The sequence below is a fragment of the Eschrichtius robustus genome, chromosome 17 (genome assembly GCF_028021215.1).
Source record: "Eschrichtius robustus isolate mEscRob2 chromosome 17, mEscRob2.pri, whole genome shotgun sequence".
Classification (NCBI taxonomy): domain Eukaryota; kingdom Metazoa; phylum Chordata; class Mammalia; order Artiodactyla; family Eschrichtiidae; genus Eschrichtius; species Eschrichtius robustus.
This window is the reverse complement of record NC_090840.1, coordinates 85,037,166-85,061,043: the sequence shown is the minus strand read 5'-3', so window position 1 is coordinate 85,061,043 and position 23,878 is coordinate 85,037,166. Positions and strand designations below refer to the sequence as shown.

The 23,878-nt window shown below is 61.2% G+C and overlaps 1 protein-coding gene across 1 annotated transcript in view; it reads left to right on the top strand.

Annotated features, from left to right (window-relative positions):
* Positions 1–23,878, top strand: part of TSNARE1 (t-SNARE domain containing 1) — a 101,531-nt gene that overhangs the window by 22,860 nt on the left and 54,793 nt on the right. Inside the window, exons 9-10 of the mRNA XM_068525747.1 lie at positions 8,589–8,747; positions 20,506–20,578. Of these exons, the coding sequence (XP_068381848.1) occupies positions 8,589–8,747; positions 20,506–20,578 (232 nt within the window). The remainder of the gene's footprint in view (positions 1–8,588; positions 8,748–20,505; positions 20,579–23,878) is intronic.

The window sequence follows — 23,878 nt, the reverse complement described above, 5'->3', positions numbered from 1 at the left end:
AATGGACTAACCCTTCCAATTAAAAGGCACAGATGGTCAGACTTGGTTAAAAGAAAAAAACTGTGTAGTGCTTAGAAGAGTCAAACCTTAAATATAAATCCAGAAAAATGTTGAAAGTAAAAAGATGGAAAAAAGATATATTGTGCAACCAAAAGCTAAAGAAAGCTGGTAGAGCCATATTAATATCAGAATAAGTAGACTTCACATGAAGAATTCTTGATGGGCATACAGAGGTATATTTTGTAAGGATAAAAAGTTAATTCAAATGGAAGATATAATTTTAAATTTATATGTACCTAACAATATACCCTCAAAAATAGAAATATAAAGCAAAACTGATAGTAGTAAAAGGAAAGCTAGTAAATCCACGATCATAGTCGGAAATTATGACACACCACTCTAAATGACTAATAAAATAAATTGAAAAAATTCAGTAAGGATATAAAATATTCAAGCAATACTACTGATTAATACACTGACCTAATTGATATTGATGACACTAAGAGAATATATGCATAATGCATATGCTGGATGGTAAAGCAAGTCTCAGCAGATTCTAAATGATTGACATAATACTAAATATGTTCTCTAACCAGAGTGCAATTAAAGTAGAATCTGGTAACAAAATTCTCAACACCAGGGGTTGAGAATTTAAATAATATAATTTGAAATAACCCATGGATCAAAGAAGAAACCCTAATAGAAATTAGAAATACTCTTGAACAAAAATGAAAATGCAACAAATCAAAGCTTATGGGTTGCAACTAAAGCAGTGCTTAGAGGGAAGTTTATAACTTTAAATACATATATTAGAAAAGAAGCACGTGTGAAAATTAGTGATCTAACTCTCAATCTCAAATGGCTAGAAAAACAACAAAAAAATTAAATCCAAAGAAAATATATAGGAAAAAGCAGAAACCAATGAAATATAAAATAGATGCACAATAGACAAATTCAACAAAGCCAAAGATTGGTTCTTTAGAATGATTAATAAAATTGTTAAATCCTACAAGATTAATCAAGATACAGAGAGAAAATACAAATTACTAGTATCAGTAATGAAAATGGCTATATCATTATAGTTTCTAAAAACTAAAAAAAAAAATAATAAGATACTGTTAGCAACTTCATGCCGATAAATTTGACAACTTATATGAAATACAAGTTTTTAAAGAAAAATGTAACCTCCCAGGATGTGTAAAAAATCTGGAAAGTCCAGTATTTATTAAAGAAATGAAATCCATAATTAACAAACATCCTAGCAATAAAACTTCAGACTAGACGTCTTTACTGATGAATTCTCCCAAATATTTGAGGAATAAATAATACCAGTTTACACAAACTCTTATATAGAATATAAAAAAAGGTATGCATCCCACCTTGCTTTATGAGGCTAGTAAATGGAAAATAACATGCTGGCTCATGAGCATAGAAGCAAAAATCCTAACCAAAATGTTAATAAGCTAAGTCTAGCAATATATATAAAGGTAATACATCATTATAAAGTGGGATTTATTCTAGGGATGCAAGGTTGGTTTACATTCAGAAATAATCAGAGTAATTTGCCATGTTAATTCAGTAAGAAAGAAAATCTATTCGATCATCTCAGTAGACACGGAAGAGCATTTGGTAAAATTCAGTACCCACTTAGGGGGACTCAAAACTTTCCGCAAACTAGGAATAGATAGGAATGCCTTTAATCTGATAAAGGGTATCTTCAAAAGTCCAACAGTCAGCAGCACACTCACTGGTGAGATATTAAAATCTTTTCTCCTGGGAGTGAGGAGGAGAGAGACATGGTGTCCAGTATTATTGCTTCTATTCTTCATTGCACTGAGGGCATATCCAGTGCAATAAGAGATGAAAAAGAAATAAAAGGTTTAAAATTGGGAAGGTTTAAAACCCCTTCACGGACAACATGATTGTGTAACTAGAAAATGTGAATGAATCTGATGAAACTTAAGAGTTCGTAAGTGAATGTAACAGGATTTCTGTTATCATGTCAGTATGCAAGAAAACTGTGTGTGTGCCAGCAAAAGACAATTTGGAAATGATACTTAAAAAGTGATAGCACTTATGATAGCATCAAAACTAGGAAGAAATCTATGACCAGTTGTTTAAGCTTCTGTATAGAAAACTATAAAACATTACTGAGAGAAATTACAGAAGATTAAATAATGGAGGGGTACACCGTATTTGTAGATTGGAAAATTTGATGTATAAAGATGTCAGTTCTCACCAAGTGGTTCTGTAGGTTCAATACAATCCAAATAAAAATCCTAGCAGGTTTTGAATATGTGTTTGTATATGATGTGTGTGTAAATTGTCAAACTGATCATAAAATCTATATGGAAATATAAAGACCCCCGAATAAAGAAGACAATTTTGAAGAACAGAACTGGAGGGTTTACATTCCCAGGTATCAGAACACAATATAAAGCAATAGAAATTGGAACAGTGTGGTGTTTGTTGAAGGCTAAGCAAACAGACCAGTGGGATCAGAGTCGCATATAGATGCAGACTCACACATACGTGATTACCTGGTTTGTGGGAGGTGCACTGCCACGCAGTGGGAAACACAGGATTTGCACAGGACTTGATGCTGATTGGCTGATGGTTGAGCTGGGAAAGGTCCTGTTGAGCACACGGCAAGTACAGGTCCGAACACCCCGCCCACTTCATCTCGGTGTCGGAGTGACTGAGGAGCGGTGTGCAGGGCAGGATGTTCACACGAGGCGACAAGCCAGCTCAGGCTGTGAGTACCCTCTCAGCCAGGAAGTGCTCCGGGCCCAGCGCCATCGCTGCGTGGCTGGGAGGGGGCTGGAGCACTGCTGGCACAAGGCTGGCACCCCCAACAGATCTTCACCCCGGTTCACCCAGGCTCAGAACACTTCCCCGGATCACAGATCTAAATGTGAACGGTAAGGCAGTGAAGCTTCTAGAGGCTACCGTAGGAGGCTATCTTCCTCCCACACAGATGAAAATGTACTTACTATAGCGAAAGAGTGATAAACTTGGCTTTGTTATAGTCTGTACAACCCTAAGAGAGTGAAGAGGTGACCCACAGAGTGAGAGAAGGCATTTGCACATCACGTATCTGAAAGGACTTCATAATATGTAAAGCTCTCTTACAAATCAGTAGGAAAAAGGCAGACAACTCAATTCAAAAACATAAAAGGGCAGACACCTTGGGCGTGCACGTTGAAAGGGACGTCGGAATGGCTGGTAAGCACATGGGGGTGTGCTCAGCATGTGTCATTAGAAGCAGGCAAAGTTAACCCGTCATGCTCCATCTCCGCACACCTCACACCCACCAACACAACTAAAAAGAACAAATGAAAACGCAGGAGTATGCCGAGTGCCGGCAAGGCTGTGGGGCAGCCGGAGACCTTGCGCGGTAGACGGGAGTGTGAACGGTGCCCCCTCTCTGGTAGCTGAACACACCTGTGGAGTGAAACGTCGTCCTGTCTGTGGCCTTGCAGCTCCACCTCAAGTGTATACCCAGTGAAAAGTCACATAGAAGAACGCTGAGCACACGTGACACGCAGCAGCAGACACCTGGGGGAGAGCCAGCCTGCGGTGGGATGGACAGAGCATTTGTGCCGAGTCCGTAAATGGGAGACTCTGGCAGCAGAAGGGTTGTGCTGTGGCCAGCAAGGCCCCGGTGACATCTTGGACACACGCTGAGCCCAAAGAGGATAGAGGTCAAAACCGGACCAAACCAATGGGCAGAGTTAGAAGCCCCTACCCTTGGTAGGGGACAGCGTAATGAGTAGGAGGCTGGAATGTCCGTATCTTGACCCGGAAGTCTTTCTTTTGTTACAGTTCACAGACCTATCTACACTTGTGATTTGTTCATTCAACTACTGATGTCCTACTTCAGTCGAGGTTTTCTTAAAGATGAAGACAGTGGTCAACAGTGCTTCTGAGAAGTTATGAAAGATTAGATTATTTCCAGGAATTTTGCAAGCTGTAGTTGATGAGATGACGTACTGCAGGATTCAGCCCGGGGATGTTGCCGCACTGATGCCCCGGACTTCGGGGCCGCCCTCTGCAGACTGGTGGTCCTGGGCCTGGCAGGAGCAGGGGTGCCGCTGCCTGCCGGCTCTCCTCCGAGCCGAGTGCTGGCTGTGGCTGTGAGCAGGAGCAGCTTGGCTTCTCTGGAGTCGCCTTCTTGGCTGTGGTTGGCCGCAGCCTCAGCTGGGTCCTGGGTCAGTCTCCTACCCAGGCCTAGGCAGCGGGCAGCCCCCAGGTGCTTCTGGGCCGGCCTCTGTCCCAAGGCAGGGCCGTGCCTGTCCAGCGCTGGGAACACTCTGAAGTCTGCAACGCCGTCGCCAGCTCGGTGTGGGTTCACCAGAGGCCCGTGCTCCCGGCAGCAGCAGTAAAGACTGCCTCACCTTCACGTCTGCTGGGAAGTACCCTAGTCGTGCGTCCCCGCCAGGCGCAGGGCGGGTTGGCCCTGCCCCTGGGCCCCAGCGCCTTTATTTAATATGGTGCCAGGGAAGGATTGCGACAGTCACGCCTGTTCTGTGTCCTGGGCTTTACTGAGCCTCCAGAGACTTCCGTCAGCTAACACACACACAGCCTTTTGCTATTTGGAGAAGTGGATGACCAGCCTCGGGCTACTACACAGAAGCTGTGTTTCCCAAGCGTGTGACCAGCTCTCGTTCTGACGCTTGCCCTCCCGCCGGGGTCACGGACTTCCCGTGCAGAGCCCTGGGCCGGAGTTGGCGAGACGGTGGCCCGTTTCCCAGAGCCCCTGAGAGCCCTGGGTCGCTGCTCACTGGCCCTGGGTGGGGGGCCACGCTGAGCTCCCGCCACGCACCCTCCTGGCCTCCCTGAACCCCCATTGGGCTCCATCTCTTCTCACGGGAAACTGCTGGGCCCGCCCTCCAGCAGTCACGTTGGATTGTGGGCTTCTAATGGACGTGTCGGAACGGAACCCAAGCCCTGGGCCTTGGAACGAAGAGAAAGCCGCCTTTGTTGGCTGCCCCGCAAGCTGGAAAACCATCACACGGCTATCCCCTGCGCTGCCTCCCCAGCGCCCGCCCTGCCAGCAAATCCTAATCCTGGCTTCAGAGCTCAAGATCCAAATTGAGGCTTTGTGAGGAGAATAAAGGGTGCTTTCTGATCCTTACAGGAGGGGGGCTGTGGCGGGATCAGCCATCTCTCCCTCCCTGGTCCCTTGTCCTGAGCCGCTTGGGGAGGGCGGCCGGTACCTGTGGAGGCCAGGCGCGGTACCCACGCCTGCAGGGAGGCCGGCACCCTTTGCTTCGGCTTCCTGGAGCTTCCACGGAAACCCAGACTCCAGGAGGCTTCACACGACACCCGTAGTGTCACCTCTGCACCGTAGCGTCTGACTCGCTTTCAGCTGGTCCCTGGTGCTCACTGCAGGCTGCGCCCCGGTGCTCCTGCCCACCCCCTGCTGGTCAGGCTGTGCTTTACAGCAGAGCTGCAGTGGGCGTGCCCGCATCTCGGGCCCTGGGTGCGCGGGCCGGGGCTCTTCCCACGGGGGCTATTAGGTTTGCCAGGGAGGCCTTTAGAAGCCCCTGTCCAGGCGGTGCCCCAGGCCAATGGAATCAGGTGGGTGGGGGGCGGGCGTCAGTGCAGCTCAGGGCTGGGTGCCCTGTTCTGGAGCGGCCGCTGCTGGGAGGGGTGCACCGTTGGGGTCCCCCGCAGGCACGCGTATCCTGTGCCCTGTGACTCACTTGCCCGGGGCCGGGCGGCCCTGCGTGGCTCCCGACCTGGGCTCTCCATTGGCGTCTCGTTTTCACGTGTGCTCGCTGGTCAGTGCCTCGCCTTCATCCCAGTCGCTCCTTTATGCGACTCTGGGACATGGGTGGTATCAGCCCCGTCTTAGGGAAGCGAAGGCTGAGGTTGGAGAAGTTCAGGATCTCGGCAGGATCACACAGCTAGTAAGCGGCAGAGCCGAGCTTTCTCGGTTCCCTCCCCGCCTTGGGCTGAGGGCGTGGGATCAGCGAGGGGGACCAGGTGCCGCGCCTCCTGCTGGGAGTGAGGGGTGTGCCGGGCAGCACGAGGAAGGGACAGGACGGGGGGTGCAGACAGCACAGCTGCTGTGGGGTGAACACAGGCCACAGGCCTTGGGCGCGGGTCACTCTTCCCGTTCTATGGAGGAGAACGCTGAGGCCCTGAGAGTGTGCCGCTGGCCCGACGGTGCCGGTGCTGGGCCGGAACCTGACTTGGCTTAGCAGCCTAGGCGGGGCCTGGGAGGCACAGAAGGAGAGGCGGTGGCGGCCGCGCGGCCTGGCGCGGGGCCAGCCCCCATCCCGCTCCTGCCCGCCTGGCGCTGCTCACTTCCTCCCGCCCACACCGGGAAGGGGAGGTGGTGATTGCCGCCTTGGATGAGGAGCGCCCGTCAGCAGATTTTTTAGATCTTTTATTTTGTATTCATGTATCCACGTATTTATTTATTTAAAGGCCTCTGCTGACTCCGGGGACGAGGTGCTGCGTGTATCGGTGTGGTCTGTAGGGAGAGTGCCAGCTTTGCGAGCAGGACGGGGTGCGTGCGGACACGTCACCCTGTAACCGAGGGGAGCATGCCACCCTGCGGGGCCGCGAGCAGAGGAAAGGGCGGCATCCGGTGTGTCCCCTTTCCTAGCGCAGTCACACACGTGGCTTTCCAGCACCTCGCGCCCGCCTGTACTGGCGTTTGTCCAAATGCCCCAAGGTTCTTGTTTGTGCCATTTGCTGCTTTTGGTGCCCAAATGAGTAGGTGTGTGCAGTGTCCATCCGCTCCACTCCACTGCAGGTCAGGCCTGCCACGGCCATCATGGGCCCGAAAGTGCAGGAAAGAATGTGGACACTAGACTGTGTTCTTCTCCTGCTGACCTGAGGGGCCTCCTGGAGGCGGTGTGGCAGGGCCCGCAGGGAGCAGGGTCTGCTGGGAGCACAGGCACGGAGACCGTCCTGTGGAGCCGAGTGGACCCCTGGACCGCCCCCCCCCCCACCACACACCCAGAGTCACTTCTCTGGCATCAGTGTGGCCAGGACTCTGCCATGTGACCCTGAGCTGCACAGGGCATGGGAAGGTGGTCTTCATTGCAGGCAGACATCAGGGGCCTATAACAAAGGGGAAGCAGAAAATAGGCAAGTGGCAGCCTCTGCAGCCTCCTTCCAAGGTGACCGATGCCAAGTGTCCTGGGGACGTGGCGCCAGCAGAGGGCCGTTCCGTGGGCGACGGCAGTCCTGTGTTTCAGCCCCGTCCCCGCTGCCCAGACACCTGTAGGAGGGGCTCAAGAAGAGCGGCAGCCGTCCCCCCGTCTGTCTGTGCACCCAGCACTGACCTCTGCCTCCAGGACAGTGTGTCCCCGGGCCGGGAGGAGGGCGTGTGGTCAGCATTGTGCCGGCACCGTCCTCTCTCCTGGTCTGTGGTTCTCGCCCTGGAGCTCCCTGTGCCGGCTGGGAGCCCGGAGCCCTGCTCCACGTCCCGGCTCTTCTGGGTTCCTTGGCCTCTTGGCCTCTCGTCCTCTGCGGCCTCACCTGTAAAGTGGGCTCCTGGCTGCTCCCTGCAAGGATGTCGGGAGCGTCAGAGACAGCGGCTCCGAGGAGCTTCGACACACATGGGAGGTGAGGGGCACTGGTGGGCAGGCTGCCCTCCCGGGGCTCTGCCCGTCCTCTGTGCCTTCTCCTCTTGCCCTGGTCATCACGACAGGCCTGGGGGAGCGGGGCTGGGGGGAGTGCGTGTGCCGTTATCTGTCTTCCTAGGGGGGTGCCGTGGGGTGCAGGTCAGTAGTCTTTGTTGCTGAACGTTTGCAGGTAAATTGGAAGCATTGTTCATGTGAAGCCACGGCTCTGGGGGGAGGGGCATCCCCGGCTCCTGCTGTCTCATCTCTGCGGGGGCTGAGTAGGCGCGGCCCTCCACTGGCACCCCACTCCCCACTCGGGACGCGCACCTCAGGGGTGGATGTCAGCTCACTTGTACCCAGGTTGTCCCATCAGGGAACAGAGTTCATTAAAGGGAGAAACTACTAGTTTATTGAATTAGAAAATTTGGTGAATTAAAGAAATCAGTAAAGGATAAGACAACTTGAAAACCCCCCTCAGGCTTTCCTTCCCTGTGATCAGGTCCCAGCTGGGGCGGGTCTGTGCCCTACCGGGTGACGTCCATGCTTTGGTTTCCACGGCCCCTGCCCAGCAGCTGCACTTGGTCTGTAACCAGCTCTGGGATGGGCTTTCCGGGGGGGCCACAGCCCCCAGACAAAAAGCTGGGGTTTGTGTGCACGTAGGGACATTTTCTGGGGGCTCACGAAGAGGCCTGTGACCCCTCAAGAGGTGGGAACGTGGCGGCTGTGCTCTGCAGGGTCTTCTGTGTGGCCCTGGCTCTGGGGGGCTGTGGGGTCCTGCCGAGTGCTCCCCGCAGCCAGGCCAGGGACGGCCACAGGGCCCGGTGTCTGCCCCCCATCTACGGCAGCCCCAGCACCCGGGACCCTGTGGGGACGTCCCTCGAGTGACAGGGTGGAGCCCGCCCCTTCAGGGCTGCAGGCTGGGGGCTCCTGGGTGCCTGCCGAGAGCTCGGCCTGGTGGCAGCGGGCTGTGCGTGCGGGTAACCTTGGTCTGTGTCTCGGCAGAGTCCCCAGGCCCCATTTGCCGAGCTGTCCGAGGACGAGAAGATCTTTAACGGGGGCGACGGCGTGTGGCAGGCCCAGGGGCAGGCGCTGCTTCCGGAGATCACCGAGGAGGACCTGGAGGCCATCCGGCTGCGCGAGGAGGCCATCCTGCAGATCGAGGTGCGGGCTGGCGTGAGCACGCGTGCGTGTGCGTGTGTGTGCCCACAGGTGTCCCCGGCTCCCGGCCGTGGCAGCTCTCGGCGCTCCAGCAGTGGAGGCTGGGCCGGCCCTGCGCTGGTGCCACTGCCCTGTGACCGGCAGACTGAGGCCCGCCCCCTGCCCGAGCCCAGAGGGGCTGGACCTGGGCTCCCAGGGCATTGCCTGAGCTTGGCCACCTGGGCCGCCAGGTGGAGAGAGGGAGTCCAGGGAACCGAACAGAGTCTCACCCTGTGTCTCATTGCCCCCCCCCCCCCCACCACCCGTTTTCCTAGTGGGCTCAGCCCTCTGGCCTGGAGCCCAGGGCCTGTGCCCGGGTGGCACGTGCCGGTCTCCGTGGCTGCTTCCTTCACTGCATGCTTAGGTTTCCAGGAAGCCATTTCACTCTGATGAGGCCATTCAGCGCCCAGAGCAGTTAGTTCCAGTGGATAGTTTTTGAGTGGTTGAGTGAACTGCCCAGAGAACTGACCCTGTAATTTGGGGCGGCTGCCAGCAGGTGGCAGTGGTGGTGTCAGGGTCCAACCATGGGATGTGGGGGGCTGCTAGTTCTTTGTTCTTCTCAAGTTGGCACGTGTGTAATACGTGCTGCCAGACGTTTTGCTGGCCACGGATGACCTGTGACAACTGCCAGAGGTGTGCAGTTCCCTGAGATGGGCCTGTGGGAGCAGGTGCCTGAGTGGGTGTGCCAGTATGTGGGTGGATGTGCAGGTGCAGGGGCAGGTGTGCCAGTGAGTGTGTGAGGGGGCCTCCTGATGTGGGAAGTGCATGTAGAATGTAGCCGTTGGGCCGCCTGGTTCTCTTGGTGGTGGGGCCTGAGCCTCCGAGTGTGTGTTCCCTCCTCCCTCTGGGCCTCGGTTTTGCCTGCCGGTGGAGGAGTTGGGGAGCCTGCCTGCCCCGAAGCTCTCAAGAGCTGGGTTTCTGGAACAAAGTTTCCCTAAAAGCAGCTTCTTTTAGAAAAACAGAGACTTGGGCAAGTTGGTAAACTGAGTCACTGGCCCAGGCTCTGTCACCATGTCTGCAACGAGCAGGTCCTATACTCTTGAAGGAGGTGGACACCCCCCTGGGAGGCGGGGTTCGACCCCCTTCCTTCTGCCCACCCCCGCACTTAGGCCTGGTGGAGGAATGCTTGTTCCTTCAGCCCCCGTCAGAGGACCTGCCTCAGCGGACCGCCTCCCCCCACCAGACCTCGCTGCCCAGAGAGGAAGGCGGCCACACGGGGGCTGTGTCTCGGAAGGCAGGCCTCTCCCTCTTGCCGAGATGGTCCAGAAAGGACCAGACACACAGAGATGTTTTTATCCCGCTGTTGGCACAGCGAGACCTGCTTTCCCAGAGAAGCTGAGAACAAATCAGGAGCCATCGCCCTGACAACTCCGGGTGCCGGCAGGCCTGAGAGGAGAGGGACCCGCTTCTTCCTGCAGCTCGAGAGCTGAAGCTCTCTTAGGGAGAGCCCCCGACAGCCCCTCGGGCACACCCGGGGGTCTGGACCGCCTGTGTGAGGTGGGATGAAGCGGCTGCTTAGGACGGACTTGGCCTTGACCTGGCACATAGGGAGCAGAGGTGCAGGCTCCCCAGCAGGGCCCAGGGCCTGAGGACGTGGGTGGGGTGAGGGCCGCCCCCCAGGAAATGCTGGGAGCTCCTGAGCAGGTGGGCGCTCCGCTCTGAGGGCAAAGCCCCAGGAGGTCGTGGGGTTTGCTCAGGGGGTCAGCCAGCGCTTTGGACAGCCTCTCGTGGCCGCCAGGTTGAGGTGGGGGCCAGATGCACAGCTCTGTGGCCACGCGGAGGCCCCCAGGGTGGGGTTCAGGGGAGCAGAGGCCCAGGTACCGCCAGCCCCTCCTCGTGTGAGTGGTGAGTACAGGCAGGGGGTGGGCTTTACCGGGGGCGAGGGGGCCCCATGTGGAGGCCACTGCTGTCATTTAGCCAAGATGGAGGCGCACGGGCCGGCGGGAGGGGAGTGGGGCTCTGGGCCGACTAGGACCTCAGTTAATGCGGGGCCGGCCTGAATTCAGTGTCTTGTCTGTGGCCCTCAGAGCCAGGCTGGAGCTTCCTGGGCGGCCGTGGGCGGGACCTGAGGCCAGCCTCGCTGATTTGCCTGTTTCCTCATCTGCAGCGTGTGGTGATGTGGGTACGAAGCAGGTGCTGGCCGGAGGGTGATGGCGTGGGACGGGGAGTCAGCATCACTGGTCTTGGGCACCACACCTCCCTGCATCCCTCCCTCGCTCCCTGCATCCCTGCCTCCCTGCATCCCTCCCTGCCTGCCTCCCTCCCTCCCTGCCTCCCTCCCTCCTCCCTCCCTGCATCCCTCCCTCCCTCCCTCCCTCCCTGCATCCCTCCCTCCCTGCATCCCTCCCTGCCTGCCTCCCTCCCTCCCTGCCTGCCTCCCTCCCTCCCTGCCTCCCTCCCTCCCTGCCTGCCTCCCTCCCTCCTCCCTCCCTGCATCCCTCCCTCCCTCCCTCCCTTGCTCCCTGCATCCCTCCCTGCCTGCCTCCCTCCCTCCCTGCATCCTTCCCTCCCTCCCTCCCTCCCTCCCTGCATCCCTCCCTCCCTCCCTCCCTGCATCCCTCCCTCCCTCCCCCACTTCGGGGTCTTTGGAAGTGGGAAAGACAAATGCAAGTTGTCATTAGCCTTTAAAAAGCCCTCCCCCAGGTTTGCAGCTGTCCTGGTGACAGCACACCTCTGACAGGACTTGTCGGGAAGGTGCTGAGACTCCCAGCCAGGAGTCTCGGCAGCAGAGACTGGTCTGAGTGCAGGTGGGCAGCCCCCGGCCCCCTCCAGGGATGGCCGGAACCCCGCTGCTTAGGTTTCTTGGGGTTTGTTTGTCCAGATCTGCAGGGCCTGTTGGGGGCTGGGCTGTGGTGAGTGGGCCAGTGCTCTGGGAAGGTGACTGTGGGAACAGCCTCAGGAAAACACACGTGGCATTTCTCACCTTGGCAGGCTGCAGACTGGTTCCGTGTGGAAACTCCTTATTGCACCCCCCCCCCAACTGCCCCCCACATTCCAGGGGGGCTTTTGGACTTGCATGGGTTTACGCATTCACAGTGTTACTGGAGTGAGACTTGTGGTCCCAGGGAGCCCCTTTGAGGCCCTGTTCTGCCTTCAAGGACTTACCTATTAGGTGGGGGGTAGGGGGTGTGGACAGATGGGGAAACTGAGGCCCAAAAGGTGGAATTAAAGTCACGACAACAGGTTAATCACATCCGATTCCTTCATAGTCTTCTCTTTTCTGCTTTCTGGTCCATGATGGGCATTTTCGGGGCGGCTGCTGGGCACCAGGCAGCCTGGCGCTGAGGGTGTAGAGCTGATGGGTCCACTCAGTGTCTCTGTGCCTTCTCTCCTCCCCCTCCCCGAATCACCTTATGGGACAAAATAAAGTGCCAGCCTGGGGTGCCTTTTCCTGGCTTTAGACCCAAGTCTCCACTAACTGGCTGGGTGACCTTGGGCCTGCCTCTCGCCTCGGTCATTTCATCTGTGAAATGGGTGGGTCAGGGGGTAGCCTCCCTCTCAGGGCCCTGCCATTTCAAATGGCCCATGGAGGGCTGTCAGGGGCTGACCGGCACCTTGGCTTGCTGGCCAGGGATCAGGTGGTGAGTGGGCAAGGGACTGAGGGCTGCCAGGGCCTCCTGCAGTGATTCTGGGCCCTTCCCTGGATCAGTGGCCCCTGGACCTGCCCAGTTAGGTTTCGAGTGAGGGCGTCCTGCCCTGGGGGCACCATAAAGACCTCCACCCAGCCTCCTCGGGCAGCCCGTCCTCTGGCAGCACAGAACGTCCTTTAAGACCCTTTGGGGGCTCCCCATTTGTGGGCCCGATGAGATGGCCCCCACTGCCCTCTTCCCTGTTACCCCGCAGACACCCCCCACCCCACCCCTGGGCTCCCGTGATGCCCTCACCTGCTGCTGCTGCTGTGGCTCCTGCCGCCCGGAAGCCCCTCCCCAGGTCCGGGTATTGCTGGCTGCCGCCCCTCCCCTGCTCTGCCCTCTGCCTGGAGCTTTAGAGGCGGCCCTGGCAATGGAGAGCTGTGTGCCGGGTGTTCCAGTAGCTGGCTCCCTGCCCCAAGGACGGCTGTGCTCGGCCTGCAGGCTCCCAGAGTGCAGGAGACCCCTCTGGACAGCCCCTTCCAGCCAGAGGAGCAGGGGGGCACCTCGTGGCTCCAGAGGGCAGAGTGGCTGATCACGAAGGGGAGCCGCGCCAGCCCAGGGCACACGTGTCCCTGGCACGTGCTCCCGTGGAGCCAGGATGTCGGTACCCACTTCCCGACAGGCACGCCACATGGCTGGTACCCAGGTGGTCTGAGCCCTGGCCGCACCCAGGCGAGGCGCATCAGGAGGGCCGTGCCAGGCCGAGGGGAGTTCCGAGCATACAGGAGCCTGGTCTGCGGGGCGGGTCCCTCCGACGGGAGGGCACCCACGGCACCGTCCACCCCCCACCAACCCTTGGCTCCCCTCTCAGGCTCCTTCCCCCCGCCCTGTTTTGGAGGTGGCTGGTCTCTGGCTTCCCAGCTGAGGGCACCTCCCTGACACTGGTCCCAGGTGGGTCAGGCCTCAGGGGCCCCAAACCTCCCAGGACCCCGAGGGTCGGGGAGGGGTGCTGCTGGGGCGGAGGTGGCGGCTCGCAGCCTCCTGGCCAGTGGCCCTGCCTGGAGCAGAGAGGAGAGGGGACGTCCATCCCGTTATGGAGTGTGAGCTTGTAAGTGGGTTCAGGCAGCGGCGTGAGGCTGGGTGTGGGCAGGCAGCGGCGGGATCGGGGGGCGTCAGGAGGTGTCTGGGCTCCCGGTGAAGTAGTGTCCAGGAGCTGATGCCCCTCCCCACTGTCGACCAGCGGCAGCTCTGTCCCCAGGCCTGCCATCTGCCCCTCGACGGCCTGTCTGTCCACCCGCAGCTGTGCCAGAGCCCTGCCTCCTCCAGGGCCTCGGCCCTCTCTCCTCTGGAGTCTGGCCCGCAGGGCTGGGTGCCCACTGCCCATTCTCAGTGGCCGTGTACCCTCCATCGTGTGCCTTCTGTAACTGAGCATGTGGGGCCCCGAGAGAAGGGCTGGGGTCCCTTCAGACACACGGCAAGGCTGTGGCCAGCCTGGGGAGAGCCAGCTCTCCCAGCTGGCCCCCCCTCGCGTCCCTTCCAAGCTCAGTCCCCTCTCTGAGCCCGTTTCTTAGTCCTGTGGGGCAATCAGAAATGGGGGGACTCTCAGATAATGGGCTGTGGGGTGCTTGGCAGACTGGAAGGTGGGGCATCCCTGGGTGCCGCTGGGGTGACCCCTGGGGCTGCAGGCTGAGCTGTGGGCTGGGAGGCAGGGCGAGGCCTCTCCCGAGGGGCAGGAGGGGGGCCTGCAGGTCCCCACCACACTCCCTCAGGTGCCCAGCCCTCCGCCGGGGCCCCTTTCCCGGGACACCGTCCTCCCAGAGGGCGGAGGCGAGGCCTCCAGAGCTTCCTCTTCTGGAGACAAGGCCGCCCTCAGAGCCCACGGTCTTCCTCTGGCCAGTGGCTTGCCCGCTGTCCCTACAGCTGCGTCCAGTGGTCTTCATGGACCCTCAGGGCCCTCCCTGCTGCCCAAGTGCTAACGGGTGACCCCTGCTTTGTCCCTGCACGGCTGCCCCTTGCCTCTGCCAGGCGTGCCTCCACACCCCCGTGCTCCTGCTGCCCCCTGCACAGCTCTGGGCCCACGTCCTCCCAGGTCCTCTGCGGGGCGGCCCTCTCCAGCCCGGGGGCGGTTTGGTCCCACCTCCCAGACCTGGGCTCCTCGTTGCCCCCGAAGTGGGCTGCCCTGTCCCTCCTCCCTGAGTGGGGCTGAGGTCACAGTGCCAGGACCGGGCCGCTGTGTCCCTCCAGCCCCACCTGTACCGAGCCTGGACCCTTGTTCCTCCAGACACTCCAGCAACTTGTTTCCTTTTATTTTCAGGTTTTGACTCAGATGTTCCCCGTCTAAAATTTCAGTTGTCCTCTGCATTGTCTAACATACCACTTAATTACTTATCTCGTTATTATTTCTCTTCTTCCAGGAGAACGTAAGCCCCATGGAGGCAGGGATTTTCGTCTGTTTTAGCCCTGGCGCCCCAGAGGGTGCACGACACTGTCTGGGCACTCAGTGACTCTCTCTGGAGCAATCAAGGGGATGGGGGATGGAGGGGTGGGTAGATAGATGGGTGGTAGGGGGACGGGGTGGGTGATGGGTGGGTAGATGGACAGGGTTGAGTGGATGGCAGGTGAATGGCTGAGAAGTTTTATGTGTTGGGACTCCGCAGAAGACTTGTGTTGTAATAAAAGGGCTCTGCTGCCTTTATTTATATGCGCCTTCCATCAGCCCCCACGAAAGCCCTGTGAGCGTGAGCGCCGCGGCGCCCCAGTTTTACCAGCGATGAGGTGGAGGCTCGGAGGAGTCGTGTCACTTCGCCGGGCCACACAGCTTGCGCGTGGCCGAGCTGGGACTGGAGCCCGGCTGCCTGACTCGAGAGCGGGGCTGTCCTGACAGCGATGCTCTGACACCTCTTCCCCAGACGAGGAGGATGCAGCAGGGCACTGAGGTCGCCCCACGAGGGGATCGCGGAGCCCGGAAGCCAGCCCACGAGGCCCAGCTCCGCCTGCCCATGGCCGGTCACTTAACGCTGCTTGAGGTGGGCTCTTCCTGTCTGGAGGGCAGGGCAGTGCCTGGTCTCCCCAGGGGGTTGGGAGGAGGTCGAATGAGACGGGCACGTGCCCCCAGCCACTGCCAGCATGTAACGGGCTTGCCAGGCACTGGTCTGGCCGAGTCACCTGTTGGCTCCCAGCCAGCTCTGCCCGCCGTCCTGTGCTGCCATGTCTTCACCGGCTCCTTGTGCCAAGCCCGGCTCACCTGATCTCACCTGTGAGGCCTGGCGCTCCCTGCTCCCCTCCTGAGCTGCTGTGTCACCTGACCCAGGTGCAGAGCTCTGTGCTCACCAGCTGCTCTGTTGCCATGGCTACCTGGCAGGCCGAGGAGGGAGGAGGCTGGGGTGAAGAGGGGCCAGGAGGGGCCTCCAGGCTGAGCAGAGCCTGTGGGGCCTCAGCCACCCTGCCAGTAGCTGACATTGTGCGGCCAGAGCGCAGAGGGCTGGTTGATCTGGCCAATATCTAGCTATAAATATGTGAATAAATCGATAAATAAAGTTTGGCTATTCCACTGACTGGGACCGTCGTCTCTGTAGGTGGATGGTTGCCAAGATCCTAATTACGAGAAGAGATTGCATGATAGAGAAAAATGCGGTGGCATTTTCTTTCTTTTTGCTCTTAAAAGTGGAGGGCACGCACACACGCGCACACACGCACACGCACACGCACACACCCCCCCCCCCCCGAGGTTTTATTATGTCCTGTGCAAGGTTGTTATTCCTCAGCGCCAGTAAAAGAAGAGAGAAGATTCCGTGAGAGCTTTTAATGAGTTCTAGTTTTAGAAGCAATCAGGAAAATAATTGCCTGATTTAAACATTTACTAAGTTAAGGTGTTTTATAGTCTCTCCCGCTCTCTGGTGCCCACGCCTGGGCACATGGCTCCCAGTGCCTGCCGCCCTCGTGCATCGCGGCTGGGGCTGCTTGCCGTCCCCGGGGGCTCCATCCCCTGGGGGGCTTCTGGGCTCCCAGCATGGCCCCCGTGACCAGCCTGACTTTGAGCTCACACCCCGGGGACCGAGCCCTGGACTTCTGCCTGGAGCTCGGCTCCTACCCCAGCTCCTGGTGGGGCCCACATCTCTGGCACATCCCCCTCATTTGCCCTTGGCATCCTCCATCGGGAGCCGAGGCCTGCTCAGGTGCCCAGCACGGTGACCGGAGGGACAGCCATCCGTGCCGGTTGCCTGTGCCCAGACACTGCCGCTCTGTGTGCTGCCCCCTCCCCTGGGCCCCTCCCTCTCCTGGCCCATCATCAGGTCTACCCCCAACAAGCGTGTCCCAGCATCCGTGAGTGATCCTGGACGAGGGGGAGGCGCTAGCCCACAAGCTCCTCCGCCGGCCAAAGGCCTGGGGCTGGGGGTGGGGACCGCAGCCCCCGGGCCGCCAGGGTCACGCCTGCTCCCACTACTAGGAAAGTGCGCGTGGGGCTCCCTGCCCCAGACCTTCCGGGGGGCTGGAGGCTGTGCGCCCACAGGCTCCTCTGGCTGGGAGCTGGGATCCTGGGGTCCCCGTGCTCTGAGCAGCCCCTCGGAGCCAGTCTGGTCCGTTCTCTGAGATCACACAGGAGGCTGCTGCCCGGGAGGCCAGGTGGGGTCTGTGGCCCCAGGCTCGCCTGCCACCCTCTCCCCGTAGTCTGTCCGGCTCTGCGCGGGGGGCGCACCCTGCTGACCGCCTCACGGTGGCCCGAGGTCGGGGGTCAGCCTGGTGCTGGGGCAGTGTCCCCTGCTCCCATCCTCACTCCCTTGGCCCCCAGGCTGGTGGAGACCCGCTGGAGCACGGGGGCCCTGGGACCCCCTCACTCCCCTTATCCCCCCGACGCGGCTTCCTTCTTTTTTGAGTGGGTCCTTATTCAAAAGGATTGTTCCAGGGAGTGGGGGGCTCTTGAGCGAGGAGAACGCTGTGATGTAAGACGTGCAAACACCTGGGAGTCGGGACAGGCTTCTCGTCTGCAAGGGAGTGCGCCGAGCTGGAGGGGCTGGGCTGGGGCATCTGCGGGGGCCCAGGCCGTGGAGAGGAGCTGGGTTCACACGTGGCCAGCACGCCTCCTGTCCCAACGGGCCGCGGGATGAGTGGTTCGGCTCATCTTGTGTGAGGCAGAGAGGGAGTTAGGGGTCCGGGTCCAGCCTCGTCCCGGGCGAGCCAGGTCTGAGTCACGTGGGGAAGGGTCTCCGCAGAAAGCCGTTCCTGGAACACGGAGTGTTGCCGGGAGCCCAGCCTGAGCGTCTCTTCCAAGCGAGCGATTTATTCATCGCTGAACAACTCAGAGGGTCATGGGTCTGAGGGCGAAGCCGGGCCTCAGGACGGTCTGCGGAGGACGTGGGGCTGGCGGGGCTCCTCAGCGTCAGCAGAGGGGTGGCGACGGTCAGCGGTCGGAGTCTCAGGCCTCTTGAAAAGAGGGAGGCTGGAAGAGAAGGAGGGTGTCCGTGTCAAAGGTGACGTCGACTCCCCGGAGCCCAGTGCGCGGAGACCTCCCAGGAGGCGGCCATGACGATGAGTTTCTGGAGAGTGAGACGCGGGTGCCCGTGGAGCGCCGTCGGGTGGGTCACCCGCGTGAGGCTCCGCCGCCTCGGTGCCGCCGGCCCGCGTGCCCGGTGCTCTGGGTGCATCTCAGCTCAGTGCCAGCGGTCATTGCCGCTGCTGGCCGCCGTCCTCGGCCACAGCCCCGACCGTGCTCGGAGGGCTCCTCGCTACAGGAGCGTCGCGTGGGGAGGAGACAAGGCCCTGGTGGAGACGGCAGTTTGTCGAGCTGGTCGGCAGCCGCTGCGCCTGTGTGTTCGCCGCGTTGGAGGCTCGCCTTGGCTGCCGCATCTCCCTGGGGGCCTCTCCCGAAGCCCAGAACATGGGCCGGGCTGGGGACCCCGTGTTCCACCCGGGCTGTCCCGGGTTCCCGGGGTCGGTGCTGCTCCCGACAAGGAACAGCCGCGACAGTAGCCGTGTGTCCCGCCGAGGCCGGGCCACGGCGACGCACGGCTGCTCCCGCTCCAGGGGCAGCGGGCTCGCTCCCAGGCCCCCGGGAGGCACCGGGCTCGTGGGCCTGCTCAGCCACCCCCCCCGCCTCTCCGTTGCCGAGGCTCTGTCCCTGTGCCCACGGGAAGGGATCCAGCGCATGCGCGTGAAGCCTGCCGGTGCCGGTGGCTGTGGCACCGGACCTCCTTGGGAGCGAGCCCGCCGCCCCTGGGTGCTGATCAGGTGTCCCGACTGCCGGGGCTGCCCCGCCCCCAGCGGTGACCCAGGGCCGGGGGGCCGGGCGGGCGTGAACGTGGGTGCCGGCGTTTCCCAGCTGCGTGTCCCGGGGCAAGTCCCTTAACCTCTGGTGACGATTTCCCCTGCTGTGAGGTGGGGGTACCAGCGGTGCCCTCACGCGGCACGGGAGGCTGCGTGCCCTAGAAAAGCTCCTCTGAGCCCCCGAGTCCAAGTGCGCCCACGGTCAGGCTCAGGGCCCCCAGGCCAGCCTTGTGCGAGAGAGGCTCTGTCCGCGGCCCACCGGGCAAGCTCAGCGGCCGAGGTCAAGGTTGGTGGTCTGGTGGCCTTGGGACGGCAACCTGGAAGTGTGAAGAGGTGGGTCTGTCTGCCTGAGGCCTGGCTGAGCCCGCGGCTGTCGCGTGTGACCTTGAGGTCTGGACCTTAGGGTGGCGCCTAAGCTTGGCCTCCCCACCAGTGGCCTCAGCCAGGGAGGGCCGTGGGGACGCGGATCCCGGAAATGGGCCCAGGCCAAGGCCACTCGAGGCCCCACGCTCACCACCACCTTCCCAGCCGTGGGCTCCGTCCCAGCAGAGCCGCCGCCTCCGCCGTGTGTGAGCCAGCGGTGGAATTGCAGTCGATGGTACATGTTGGTTTAAGATCAGGCTAATTGCTTCATCTCCCGGAGCGCTCCTGAAAAGGCAATGAGTCTCCTTGTAATATTTTGCAGTGGGGTGAAATGACCCTCGTGGAAGTCAATCCAGGCTCCGCATGAGCTGCAGGGTGGTGGGGGCAGGGGCGGGGTGTGAACCCTCACACCCGCCCCCCCTGCCGTCTCACGGGTGTGAAGGAACCTTCCCTCTGGCTCTACCCTGGCCATGCACCGGGCACTGAGGGAGGAGGAGGTTTGCATTTGCCCAGTGGTAGGTGGGGGCACCTGGCTCCAAGGTGAATGGCTTTCTGCAGGGTCACCTGGCTGGCCGGTGGAGGAGCCGTCTCCCGCAGGGAGAGGGCTTCAAGTCAGCGGGCGTCGGTGCCAACCCCAGCCCTCCCCCTTTCTGTGAGGCCCGGGAGGTCACGCACCTTTCTCAGCCCCACAGCCTCCATTGTCAGGTGGGTGCCGTGACCTCCCTTCATAGGTGCTGCCAGGTGTGCAGGTGGCCATGTGTGATGTGCCCCTAGCACAGCCCCAGGCGAGTGGTCTGTGAGTGGTGTGGCCACATCCCTCACCAGCATCATTGGTGGTTTTGCTGGGCAAGTGGAGTTAGGATAGAGGTGGGCGGCATGGAGGATGCAAGAGGCCAGCATGACATGCCGGGTGGGAGGTACCCCAGAGTTTCCTGGTCTCAGTTCTGCTGCTTACCCCATTCACTAGCTTCACGAAGCTACTCATTCTTTAGACAGCAGTGGGGCTACCGTCCGTCCACCCACCCACCCACCCTCCCTCCATCGTCCATCCATCCACCATCCATCCATCTACCCACCACCCACCCACGTGTGCTGGCCCGTGCTAGGTGCCGAGTGTACAGGGAAGGAAGAGTGGACCCTCCGTCAAGGAGCCCCCCCGGGAGGGAATGAGGAGTGAGGTGTCTGCAGGACCGACAGGCCTGTGGGAGGTGCAGCCTGTGCCCTCTGCTCCGGACAGCCTCTTCCCTCCTTTAGTCAGGCCTGCAGGACCGTGCCGGGGCCGCAGCCCTGCACTAGACTAGACTGCAGCCTTCCAGACCCTGGGTCCTCTGTACACAGCAAGGGAGCGCACAGCCCTGGGATCCTCAGCATGGGGTCTGGCCTTGGGGTCAGGAGACAGTAATTCAGATCCCAGCAATGTCTCTGACTTGCGGGGTGACCCTGGGCTTGTTTCTGGTCCTTAGCTCTCACTTAGCACTCTTGGTGGCCGTGCCCTTGACCTAATGGCTGCCATCTTGTTTCCACAGAGTGACCTATTGGATGTGAACCAGATCATCAAGGACTTGGCCTCCATGGTGTCAGAGCAAGGAGAGGCCATCGGTGGGTACCCATGCCATCCACCCAGCCACCTGCCCGTTCCCCCAGGCGTGGGCAGATGGCAAGGCCTGGGCAGGTTTGGAGGTCTGAGCTTCTGCCGCATTCCCTCCCCGCCTCCTCAGGTCACCCCCAGCCCCTCGGGAAGGCCGGGCCTGAGGGGGCTCACGCAACAGGCTGGCCCACCCGTTCTGCTCATGGAAGAGCCCTGGCCTGCCTGCCTGCCCCCCCCACCCCCACCCCAACCGGGCCTTCCTCCCCAACCAAGGACTCCCCGGGGGAGGACAAGCTGTCCTGGGCAGGGGATGGGCTGCCGCGGGTCCCCCCCGCGGAGACTGCTGGGGGTGTGGAGCCGGGAGCTGCTTCCCAGGAAATGTGCGTGGTGGGTTACAGGGCTGTGAGGGGGGAGCTGACGTCCCTGCTGTTCCCCAGTCTCCCCCACGTGAGGGCCTCCGCCCACCCAGCCCGGCCTGCCACCCGCTGTGGCCTTGGGGCTTTCCTGCTGCTGCCCTGAGTGCCCGGGTGGCCTGGGCAGCGGGGAGGTCGGGGAGGGGGTACTCACAGCCCCTGGCCTGGAAGAGCAAGGCAGCTCGGGGCGCCCAGAGCCACTCGGCCAACAGTCAGCACCCGGCCGCGGCCCAGGGCTCGCCCACCCCCCCCTCCACCCCGTTCCCCTGCCGAGTCGTTGCCTCACTGGGGTCCCCTGGCTGTGAATAACCTCCCGCCTCTCAGGCCCGGGCGCCGGGGAGGTGCTGAGGCCCACGCACGTCCTGCTCCCCAGCGGGCAGCCCGGCTGCCCTCCTCGGGGTGTGCTGCACCCCCAGGAGCAGAGCGACTGGAGAGGGTCGGGCCGCGCTGCCTCAGGCCCCTCGCTCACCTGCGGAGCCTGGGCTCCTGCAGGACCCTGCTCTGGGCGGGGCCGCCCGTCACCCCAGGACCCCCTCTGTCTCCACGTCCTCCCTCACCCTCGCTCTGGCTGGCCGTCTCGTGGTGGGTGTGCAGGAGGCTTGTACGCTCCCGATGGACACCCAGGTGTCACCCGGATGGTCACTCAGCCCCATCACTGACTGGGAGGGGCTGTCCCCCGGGCGGGGAGGTGGCGAGGACTCACCTGCTGTGACCCCGGTTGGGGCCCGGCGGAGAGGATGGGCACCTGGGCCCAGACGGGACCCCGCTGCGTGCTGCGTCCTGCGTGCTGTTATGGGTGTCCCTGCGACGATGGTTGTTGGTCTGGGGCCGCTGTCCCCTCTACGGGGGGCGGTGGAGACCCGGGGCCACGAGCCGGGGTCGGGGGCTCTGCTCTCCACGGCCCGTCCCATCTGCCGCCAGGCGCCCGTCGGCCTCCGCCCGCCCTGAGCCTCCGGTGCCTTTCCAGGGTCCAGCAGCGACAAGGCCGCGTGCCGGCGCAGCTCCAGCCCCGAGCCGGCCGTGGTGGCCCCGCTGCCCGGGCCGGGCTGTGCGCCCCTGCGGCCGGGCTCCCACTCACGCGCCAAGACGCGGAAGCCCAACTTCAGCCCGCGGGAGACCGAGGTGCTGGTGCAGAGGGTGACGCGCCACTACCCGCTGCTGTTCGGGGCCCTGCGGGGCCCGCCCGCCCGGAAGCACCGCGTGTGGAGCGCAGTCTTGCAGGCGGTGAACGCGCTGGGCTACTGCCGCCGGGACCTGGGCGACGTCAAGCACAAGTGGCGGGACCTGCGAGGGGCGGTGCGCAGGAAGCTGGCCGAGCGCCCCCGGGCCCCCGGGCCCGTCCTCACGCCCGTCGAGCGCATGGTGGCTGAGACCTTCGCGGCCCCGGGCCCCGCTGGCGAGGGCCAGGCCGCCGAGGCCCTGCCGAGTAAGTGGACCCTCAACAGCCTGCACGGAGCTTCGAGCGAGAACCGCGGGGAGAGCTGAGGCCCCTCTGCGTCTAGATGCGGAGGCCGAGGCTCCAGGCCCGTCCTGGGCGTGAAGGAGCTGGGGCTCAGGGCCAGGGCCGTCTGGGGTCGCCCCGCATGACACGGCCTCCGCAGGGCCTCAGAGACCTCGGGGAGCCCAGGTCCCCGTCAATCGCTCGGGTGCTCGTGGGAGGCCGGCGCTGTTTCCTCCATCGCTGGCCCGGCTCAGCTCACCTCCCTGCCCCTGCCGTGCCCTGTCACGGGCGTGGGGCAGGCAGCGGGGGTGACCTCGCCCCCCGACGCCCTCTTGCGCTCTCAGAGTGGGGGCCCTTCTCCCTGGGTCACTCAGCCCCCAGAGCAGGCCAGGGCAGTGTCTGGGGCTCGCAGCCTCCCAGGGCCTGCTGACCCCTCGGAGCCCGGGGCCCAGCGCCAGGGCCACCTTTGCAGAAGGTTCTGAGCCTGGTGAGGAAGACGGGTGCGTGGCTGGGCCTTCCCTCCAGCGCCCCCTCCTCGCACTCCTCCTCCTCCTCCTCCTCCTCCTCCTCCTCCTCGAGACGCCTCCGAATGTCCGCCAGGAGCACCCTTCGCCGGGGGTACATCCGTCTGCGCCTAATGGCTCCGCCCACAGCTCGAAGCTGAGCCCCACCGGACCCTTCCCTCACCCCTTCCTGGGGAGCTGCTGGAAGGACTTTGGGGACGATGCCAGAAGCAGGACCAGCTCCCCCCTGAGGGCTGCAGAGTGGACGGCAGGATTCAGCCTCGTGGGGACACAAGCAGGGGCCACAGACGCCCCCAACAGAGGCCCCAGCAGACCTTCTAGTGGGGGTTCTGCGCCGAGCAGGGCTGGGCGGATCAGAGATGCACGCAGGCCCGGGACACGGCCGTGCCCTGGGCTGGACCAGGTCATGGGCCTGGACGATGGGGCGGGGCCTAGTTCGGGAGGCCACCTGCTCCCCTACAGGCAGAGCCAGACCTCGTTTTGGGGTGCTGCAGGATGGGCACACTCTTAAGGGCCGAGGGGGGCTGGCAGCAGGTGGCACGGGTGTGGCCCTGGGTGTTCAGACCCGTCCCGCGAGTTCCCAGCCCCGGATCGAGGCAGGAGCTTGGTGGCTGTGTTTCTCCTGGTGGCCCCTGTGTGTGGCGCTCGGCATACTCCTGGGTCACGAGGCCCAGCCTGGCCCAGACGTCCCTGCCCGCCCTGGTGCGCCGGCACCCCCTCTCCCGGACCCCGCGGCTCCCAGGCTCTCCTCCGTCGGGACAGTCCGCTGACGGTGAGCTCCTCTTGGGGTTGGCTGGGCACAGTGCTGACACAGAGAGGTTTGTGGAATGAGTGAGAGAGGGGTAGGGGCAGGACACCCCCTCCCCCCTCCGGTGGGCTGAGACCAAGCAGGGGAGTGGCTGCCACGCCTGGTTTGGGGGTGGCTCGAGGCCC